Source organism: Malurus melanocephalus, unplaced genomic scaffold (genome assembly GCF_030028575.1).
Source record: "Malurus melanocephalus ecotype Western Australia unplaced genomic scaffold, MMel_1.1 scaffold_18, whole genome shotgun sequence".
Classification (NCBI taxonomy): domain Eukaryota; kingdom Metazoa; phylum Chordata; class Aves; order Passeriformes; family Maluridae; genus Malurus; species Malurus melanocephalus.
In genome coordinates, this window is record NW_026623250.1 from 2,991,094 (window position 1) to 3,000,887 (window position 9,794).

At 42.8% G+C, this 9,794-nt stretch overlaps 1 protein-coding gene across 1 annotated transcript; it reads left to right on the forward strand.

Moving 5' to 3' along the window:
* Positions 1–2,431: 2,431 nt before the first annotated feature.
* On the forward strand, positions 2,432–8,310 carry PLK2 (polo like kinase 2). The gene is made up of 14 exons (XM_057389665.1): positions 2,432–2,733; positions 3,148–3,255; positions 3,412–3,528; positions 3,719–3,848; positions 4,140–4,227; positions 4,491–4,586; positions 4,801–4,999; positions 5,094–5,241; positions 5,678–5,775; positions 6,409–6,532; positions 6,758–6,998; positions 7,092–7,221; positions 7,308–7,418; positions 7,538–8,310. Exons 1-14 carry the CDS (start codon positions 2,509–2,511, stop codon positions 7,727–7,729), a joined length of 2,007 nt encoding a protein of 668 aa, XP_057245648.1. The 5' UTR covers positions 2,432–2,508; the 3' UTR covers positions 7,730–8,310.
* The last annotated feature ends 1,484 nt before the right edge of the window (positions 8,311–9,794 follow it).

Sequence of the window (9,794 nt, forward strand, 5' to 3'; positions counted from 1 at the left end):
ACCTTCTTCCCACAAGSCTGTCAAATTCCCATTCCTCATCTGAACCATAAATTTACACACACCCAGTCATCCTAGACCCTCAGTAATACACTTTTTATGAACAGCTGTACACTTGTGTCAAACTGGAGCTGTAGGAATAAGTGATTACTTTTTTCCATAGACAGAGACAGAAGGCAGGCCTGAGGCCCGAGTTTGGGCTAGGTTTGCCCTGTTTCTTGGCAGGAAAACTGTAATGCTGAATACTGATTTGGCTACGGAGTTGCTGCTATCTTAGCCAGCTTCCAAATGAACTTCTCGTGCAGGCTGCAGGTACATTTGAGCATTGTGCTTATATAACTTGGAAGAAAAATTGGGACATTACAGAGAGCAGGCTAGGATGGCCTTCCCTTGCAAGATCTATAAAGGTCAGTTTCACACATTTACTGTCATGTTATTTTATCCAAAAGAGCACCTTCCGAAGAAAGAAAGTTTGCTTTGTAAAACCTCACAGTGGTAAACTTGGCAGTTGAGGTAAGTGTTAGGTAAATGCTTCCCCTGCAAAAGTGGGAGAATGAATCTTGGAAGTAACTGCTGCAAGGGACAGTCTGGCAGCCTCATGGCCTTCTGTAACTCAGAGGGAAAACAAGTACTTTGTTTCTTACAGAGCAGGTGTGAAAAACAGTGCCAATCTGCTTAGAAGAACACTTTGTACGCTTAGCTTTAACCATGTACTTGCGTCCTCTTAAAGTCAAGCTTAAAAATCTTTTCTAAACCTTTACCAAAGCTTGTTTTTGTTTCATTTGCTCTCTACCATGTGCAGTACCACTTCTTTCCAGCGGAGGGAAAACGTGTACTTCTATTTCGCCTCTTTTCCACTTCCCCCATAAGCCTTTCACCGCAGCAGACCAAAGCGGTCCTGACACTAAACAAAGCATAAAGAAATCACGTTTATATTAAGTAACTTATTTTCCAAAAGCGGGTTCTAATTTGGAGAAAGGTAAAGTTATGTGAGGGTAAGAATATTTTCTAGGAAGTCACTGCCTGTAAGACGAAGAGCTGAGGTGGTGGAGGACTGAACAGTGTCTGTGTATCCAAAGTTTTCATTCTTTTTGTTTTTACCTCTACCCTATGGTTAATGACTAGTAATACTAATGTCTAGACTTTGCAGAGTGAGTTAGGAAGACACCTAAATACAGCAACACATGCCCATTATGAAACGGCAGATGGGCAAAAGTAGAGTGTACACTATTAYATTCAACACTTAATTAACACTTGACCACTGTTACCTTTATAATGAAATACCTGTAGAGAGAACCAAATAAACAGGTATTGTTGTTCTACACTTTTGCTGGTTTTGGCTGGAGGGACTTTGTGCATTACGGCATGCATCCTGCTATTGACACTCTAAAATAAGTATATTCTGTTATTTTAAGATGTGATATCAGGGATTTTCAGGGGCTGATGCTGAAATAACTTACACAGTTACATGCGCTGAGAATTGTTCCTACTAAATCAACTAGTCTTTGATTTTTATCAGCAATGAAAGCAGGTAGAAATACACTGTCTGCCAACAAAATAGCCAACAAAAAATACTGCTTCAGAAACGTGTAACACAYTAAGAAAATAATGAATTTTAGCATTTTTGCATCTTCAGAATGGAGAAATTAAAAACTGTTCCACATTTTCATATTTTTCTCCCAGACCATGTTTCACCCTTTATCAATTGTCTGTACACAGACACAYAGGGTCCTGTACAACAATTGCCTTCAGGTGCCTTCAAACTTAATTTGTTGCTTATGAAGATATTTTAGAGTTGACTGTTGTCAGACGACTGTGGGGAGTGTGCCTAGGCACCGACTCTCCTTGCAAAGGGAGAGCCCTTACAAGSGTAGTCCCTTGTCAGTGGGGCACTCTCAGCAAAGATGTGCATCATGTGAGCAAGTCCATGGGCCTCAGTTCCATGCTGGCCCCATCTCTGCTGCGATGGAGCTGCTTTGGCGTAGGCGTGACAAGCCCCTTCCCTTCCCTTCCTCTCGTGCATGTGAGAAAGGCACGCGTTAGGGCGCTGCTCCTACAGGCAACAGCTCGGATCATCCACCACCAACAGAAATCCTCGAGTGAGCAAAACACGTCTTATACTGAACTGCCCTTGTCGAGCTCCCACACGGGAGGGCAGCGGCCAAAGCAGCCTCCGTCGCTGTCGGGAGACAAAGGAGTGGTTCAGCCCCTGTTCACCCCGCCGCTCCGCTTCATTCCCGCCGCACCGCGGGGCAAGCGAAGGCAGCGCAGGACCAGCCGCCACAGCCCAACTCTCCCCGGGCTGTCCCGGGGCGGKGCCTGGCCGAGCCGAGCGGGAGGAGCGGCGTGCGAGGGGGGACCGCCCCTCAGTGCCGGGGCGGAGCCGCCACCCGCTATATAAAGGGAGAGCCGGGGCGCTGCTCGGCGTTGCGAGCGGAGCGGGTGGGAAGTGTYGGGCTGGTAGAGCCGGACCGAGCAGGGCAGGCAGGACGGAGCCGGCGGGGCGCGGTGATGGAGCTGCTACGGACTATCGCCCACCCACCGGGCGGCGGCGGTGCCAAGTGCTGCGAGGCGGCGGCGGGCAGGGCGGCCGGCGGCGAATCGCGCAGGAAGAAGGCGGAGGAGCCGCCGCACCAGCAGCCGCACCAGCACGGCCACCCCGCAGCCGAGGTGTCCCGGATTATAACCGATCCCACGACGGGAAAGCGCTACTGCCGCGGCAAGGTGCTCGGAAAGGTAATGGCTGCGGCGAGCCCTGTGCCCTCCCGAGGCCACGGCCGGTGTGGTGTGTCTCGGCGGGGCGGCCGGCGGGCGCTGCCCCTGCCGGGCTGCGTTCCCCGACGAGCTCCGCGCTGCCGCCCGCGACCTGCCCTGCGCTGCCCGGGCCAGGCGCGGTGGGTCCGAGCGCCCTTCCTACCCCGGAATCGTGCCTTCGGCTAGGGCAAGCCCGCGGGAATGACTTGGATATTGCATGCGGGGAGTGGGGAGCGCGAACCTTCCGACAGAAGATGAACCCAGGACCTGTCCTTAGAAAATTGCCCTTTGCTAAGGAAGTTGCGCTCCTTGACTAATACATGAGCTAGTGAATGACTAATTGTGGAGCTGCTTTTATACCCGCTCTAATTGCGTTTTTCTCGTGTGTCTCTCTAGGGTGGATTTGCCAAGTGTTACGAGATGACAGATTTGACAACAAATAAAGTTTATGCTGCAAAAATCATTCCTCACAGCAGAGTAGCAAAACCTCATCAAAGGGAGAAGGTATGTGTGCATGAATGACTTTTTTTCCCTCAAACTCTTTGTGTGGTGGATTGCCTAACCCTTTCCCTGAAATGGTTCTGATAGCACTATCTGCTCAACCTTGTGGAAGTAAAGCTAACAACACCTTTGTTCTTTCCCACTATCTTGTCTTTTCAGATTGATAAAGAAATTGAACTGCATAGAATGCTTAATCATAGACATGTTGTGCAGTTTTATCACTACTTTGAAGACAGAGAGAATATTTACATTCTTCTGGAATACTGCAGTAGAAGGGTGAGCATCAACTGGGAGAAATCCAGTATTTACTTACCTGGAATCTGCAACTAATTTATATATGTGATGTGTAAAAGGTATTTTTTGTGACGTTAGTTGTTGTTTTTCYATGTACTCATTTATTTTTGCATAAGGTGAATCTTACGCATGCATGTTCAGTAACATTTCTGTCTTTGTTTTTTTTCTGCAGTCAATGGCTCATATCTTAAAAGCGAGGAAGGTATTGACAGAACCAGAAGTACGATACTACCTCAGGCAAATTGTGTCAGGGCTAAAGTATCTTCATGAACAGGAAATCTTACACAGGGATCTTAAACTAGGTAAGTTCTGCAGATTGCCAACTTCAAAACCGATTACTCCAGCCCTGTCAGCATTGTGCCACTTTATCCTTGTATGGTGATAGCTTGTTTAATAGAATCAGCTTAGTCTGTCTTTACAGTGGAAGTTCATAGTGCTTAAGGCATGACATTAAGCATTCCTAATGTAAAAAAAAAAAAAAAAAAAAAATCTTGGCTAGCTTCTGGCTTTGAACAAAGTATGACTCAGCACCTGTGGCAAACGCATTCCTACCTTGCCAGAAATGGACTAACTGGAATTTCTCTGTCTGCCAGGTAACTTCTTCATCAATGAGAACATGGAACTGAAACTGGGTGACTTTGGTTTGGCAGCTAGGCTGGAACCACTGGAGCACAGAAGGAGGTAGGAGCATTAAAAATGTAGTCTAGTAGTAAATGAAACCAAATTCATGTGAAAATGAGAAATGTTCCATAGCAAAAGCCAATTATTGCCCCTCCTGTATCTTGAAAACAAAATTAAAAACATCGTGGTATCAAAGTTCCTATAGCTCCTCTTTAGGTGTCTTTAATTCTTGTCTGAACTTGAAAGAAAAACCTGTCCTATGAAAAATAGCTCTTTTTTTATTTGAAATACTAACCAGCTTTGTGGTGTCTTTGATTTTTCAGAACAATATGTGGCACACCAAATTACCTTTCTCCAGAAGTCCTCAACAAACAAGGGCATGGCTGTGAATCTGATATATGGGCCCTAGGCTGTGTAATGTAAGTACTTCACAGCCTTTGAAATGTAATRTATCTATCACTGCCATAGGCTTTTAGACCTTCAAAGGGGATGCAGTACTGCATCTATTTACAGTCCTTTGTACGTGTGTAGTACAAAGGCAGAAATTCTTCTTGTTGGTAGATATTTTTTGTAGTTATAGACACAAGTACTGTAGGTATGTAAAATAAAATAGTTTTCCTTTCCTTTAAATAGGTATACAATGCTGTTGGGAAGACCTCCGTTTGAGACTACAAATCTTAAAGAAACATACARGTGTATAAGGGAAGCAAGATACAGCCTGCCTTCATCTCTTTTGGCACCTGCAAAACACTTAATAGCTAGCATGTTGTCAAAAAATCCTGAAGATCGACCCAGTTTAGATGAAATCATTCGACATGAATTTTTCTCACAGGTTTGTACTTTCTACTATCAGTGTTCTAGCTGAAAAAATATGCACACAAAAATGGACTCTGTGGTCTACAATTTTTTGTGTTGCATTTCTACAGGGCTTTACACCTGACAGACTTTCTGCTAGCTGTTGTCACACCGTCCCTGATTTCCATTTGTCAAGTCCTGCTAAAAATTTCTTCAAAAAAGCAGCTGCTGCTCTCTTTGGTGGTAAAAAGGATAAGGCCAGATACTTCGACACWCACAGTAAGTTTCAAGCCTAGCTAAAATTCACTTAATCTCTGTTGCATAAGTGTCATATTAATGAACATCTGTGAGATTGCAGTAGAATGCTTAGAYTTGTGTCTCAGAGCTTCCCTGGGTTGGTTTTGACCTCTTTCTGGATAAGAATAGATGGTAGCCTGCCCACCTATGCCAGCTTACATATATGAATGCATTTTACAGCATCCGTATCTATATTGGTCATCTGTTAGTTTGTAATGCCTATTGAAATTTAGTCTCTTTAGTGATTTGTCTATCAAATATACACAAATTATGGCATCACTGCTCTGAGGGACTATGGCAGGCTTAGAAGAAGCTACTGGAGGGAGACAATGTGTTTTCTGCATATAACTTGTTAGGCTTTCTATAACTGAACATCACTTCCAGACTCRGTGTTAAGCACTTTTTTCCTATGTTGCAGACAGACTAGCTAAAGAAGATGAAGAAATCTACAAGCTCAGACATGATTTGAAGAAGACATCAATAACCCAGCAGGCCCCCAAACACAAGACAGATGAGGTAGATGCAAGTGCAGTTCAATTCAAATGTAATAACAGTTGGGTGGTATAGCTGTAATTAAATTTGACTTGGATACAAGAACTGGGGCTGTACACTGCAAAATCATGCTTAAATGATTAGCAGAGTTGCTTTAAGAGRGCTTAACCAAGCATTGCCAAGTTATGGTAGCGTTTGTAAGAAGACTATAAATTTTGGCTTTTGAGTAATTATAGTATCTGCCTAGACTCCATTGTTGCTTGTGTGTTAACTTGTCTGCCAGGTGCTGTTTCTCAGTATTCCAAATACAGGGCTTCAGTTCATAATTATCTAGGGCTTCTTAAAAGAATAAATTGCTGAAATCTATCTCTTACTGTTTGGTGTTCAGACCTGCACACAGCTACTTCCTTGCTAGGGCAGGAGAGCAGAGAACTGATTAATAGCCTGTGAGATGCAAATTGAAGATCTAAAGAATGGAAAGATCTGGAGTGCTGCTCTAAGTCAGTCTAGCAGCAGCTCTTTGTGCTTTGTACTCTTGTGAATACCAGTTTCCCTGGAATTTATCATTTGCTGAGAAACAGGAGAGCCTTGCAAAACTTGTGTATAAGTCTTAGCTTGTGTTATGTTTGATGTTTACATGTCTGACATCTCTTCTAGGAGATTCAGCCTGTTGTCACAACAGTGGCGAAGCCGGGAGCATTGCCAGAAACTAAGCAGATTGGAGACTCCATTCGCATGATAGTCAGAGGAACTTTGGGAAGCTGCAGCAGTAGCAGTGAATGTAAGTGCAACAAAATGTAGTCTCTGAAGTCTGAATCCCACCTTTGTTTTCTTCATATCCTAAAAGCTTAAAACCAAGCATCTATGCTCTCGCTTTATGTTGTTTTAGAAGCCAGTATTTTTGAAAAATGTGGCTAAATTTCTTAAAACCTAGATAACTGAAAAGTGTAGAATGAAAATCTGCTCTCTATGTGCTCTTACCAGTTTAATAATCCTTCCGTTTCAGGTTTGGAAGACAGTACCATGGGAAGTGTTGCCGACACAGTTGCTAGAGTATTGAGAGGATGTCTGGAGAACATGCCAGAAGCAGACTGCAATCCTAAAGAGCAGTTGACAGCATCCTTCCAGTGGGTTACAAAATGGGTGGACTACTCCAACAAATACGGCTTTGGGTACCAGCTGTCAGATCACACTGTTGGTGTCCTCTTCAACAATGGGGCACACATGAGTCTTCTGCCAGACAAAAAGTAAGAAACATTACAAAGCAAAACCTCGCAAAGGCAGTTTAAACATGAAATCTCTGTTTCTCATCACTAACCTTATTATTTTTTCTCTTTCAGGACAGTGCACTACTATGCTGAGCTAGGCCAATGCTCTGTCTTTGCAGCCACAGAGGCTCCTGAACAGTTCATTAGCCAAGTAACTGTACTGAAGTATTTCTCTCATTATATGGAGGAGAACCTTATGGATGTAAGTTCATAATTTTCAGGATCTTGAGCTGCAAAAATATACTAARCGTGAACTGAGTGCCTAACATAGTCTGTTCCCTTTCCTAGGGAGGAGACTTGCCCAGCCTAACAGATGTACGCAGGCCCAGGCTTTACCTCTTACAGTGGCTCAAATCAGATAAAGCATTAATGATGCTCTTCAATGATGGCACGTTTCAAGTAAGTATGTTAGCATCACCAGAGAAAATGTCCTAAAATACTTTATTGCAATAAAACAAGCTAAATCTCAGAGACTGAAGGAGAAAGTAGACAAACAGCAACTCGCTTCTTTTTTACAGGTGAACTTCTATCATGATCACACAAAAGTCATAATTTGCAATCAGAGTGAGGAGTATCTTCTTACTTACATCAATGAAGATAGGATATCCACAACGTTTCGTCTGACAACTCTTCTGGTTTCTGGATGTTCGTTGGAACTAAAACACAGAATGGAATATGCTCTGAACATGCTGCTGCAGCGATGTAACTGAAGGAACTGACTCTGTTAAACCAAATGGACTCTCTTGTTCACTGTGAATCTACAGTGGAGATGGTGGAACAACCAGTATGTTGATGATGGATGTGTGGTGGTACGAAAACGCGACTGTCCTAGTGTGCTGGGCACACATCTATTAGAAGCCTAAACCTACTGTTGGACTAAAATGTGACAAGGAGTTCTTCGGATCATAGTTTTCCTTGCTTCATGTGTGTTAAAGATATATTTGACTTGAACTCGGAGCGCAGTGTGTCAGCTTGCTCTGTAAGAGAGCATCTCTGATGGAGTTAAACTGTGAATACACATCTGGAAAGGGAGGGAAGGGAGAGCTCCGTTGTTGGGGATATTTGTAACAAGCAGCTTCTGGTTGCTTAACTGTGAACTATGGCCATACTGTTTTTTTCCTTATTTCTCAAGAATACCCACACTTGTGGCTGGCAAAGTGCATTCCTTGTTAATTTTTTTTTTTAATTTATTACAGCCTAAAGTGAAGTATTTATTACTTTTTGGTTTTGGACCTTGGCATTTTAAATATAAATCTCTTGGCAATAAAGAGAATGGAAATCTGAAGCATCATTCCCTACTCTTTCTCCAATGTAACTCAACATACTTGATTTTGCATTACAAAGAATCTCACAGGTTTGATTTCTGTATGCTATTTTTAAAAAGTCTGCTACATGTCCACATATGAATGGCAAGCAGGTTTGTCAGTCTGTGCCCACTTGTAGTCATACCCAAGCAACACAGCTCTTGTTAGTTATAGCTGCTATCCTGAAACAGCTGCTGATGGAGCCTACAGACTAATGATGTAGGCCTTGACACTTAGTTGTTGTCCTAGGGGCTTAAAACTAAAAGTATGAATCTCTTTGAGATATTACATCTCAAAATTGATGTTTTACACTGACTGAAAAGAACCACTTACTTCTGGATGATACCTGGGGGTCTATAAGATAAGGAGCTGTGTAAGTTTTCTTCTCTACTTGCTGTGGCAGAATTGCTCTTCTCAAGGTGCTAAGTATCCTGGTACCTCAACAGCAGAAGGAATTGACCATACCTATCACTCCTCCTCTATTGTGCTTTGTTACTTTCTACCCTTAGAAAAAGTTAAACAGTAACCCTAGTAAAGTAAAAGCAAAAGGGTAAAAAAATTAAAGGGTGACTTAATGTCCACTTTGGGCTTACTCAACCCAACTGCTAACATTAAATCATCACTTGTGTTACTAAGACCAACTATGATTTAGGTTTTCTGTAAAATAGCTCGAAACAGCTGAAACCTACGTTGGGGTGGCTTRCTGCTCTCTGCGATCCTACTTCTTCTAAACTTACACTTATGGGAGTAATTGCTTTCCAAAACTGAAGGCAGTGCCATTTTTTAGTGACAACCATCCAAATAGGTACAATTATAGAGAACTCGTGGACTCCAGGCAAGGGGAAAATGTCTCACTTGTGGAGGGAGCTTATTTGTCTTAGATATTACATAGCACCTGGACCYTTATAAACATAGCTGTCTTCAAGGAAATGTTCTGATGCAACAGCAAGCAGTTCAATTGCTTACTTGACCTACTGTTCCTATAACTGAATGAGGCCTGTTCTGAAAGACATCAATTGCCATCAGTGTATCAATCATAGCAGCTGAATGCAAGGAACAGGCAGTCAGAGTAATAAAATGCAGAATAAACAAAGTACAGATGTCAATCTGAATAGCGAGCAGAGGAGTTATTGCTGCTTGCTTCATCTTACAGCAAGTGGGGATAAATTGATTGGGTTTGTTGTATTGAATAGTATGCATTAGGTAACATTTATTTACTCCGCAAGTCTAGACAGGAAGAACCCATTGAGTACTTCAGATGGATTCATTAATGTAACTCTAGGCAGTTGAGTGAAGTGAAATATATACTTGCTATAGTGAGCAGAAATCAGCTTCCCAGCTGTCTAATTTCTTCAAAGAATAATGGCTGATTTTATTCCTGAGAGGCCATGACTTACCTAATTCTGCTGCACACATATAGCTACTGTTGAGTTCTTTTCCTTAACAAAGTAAAATCTCCCTCATTGTTTAT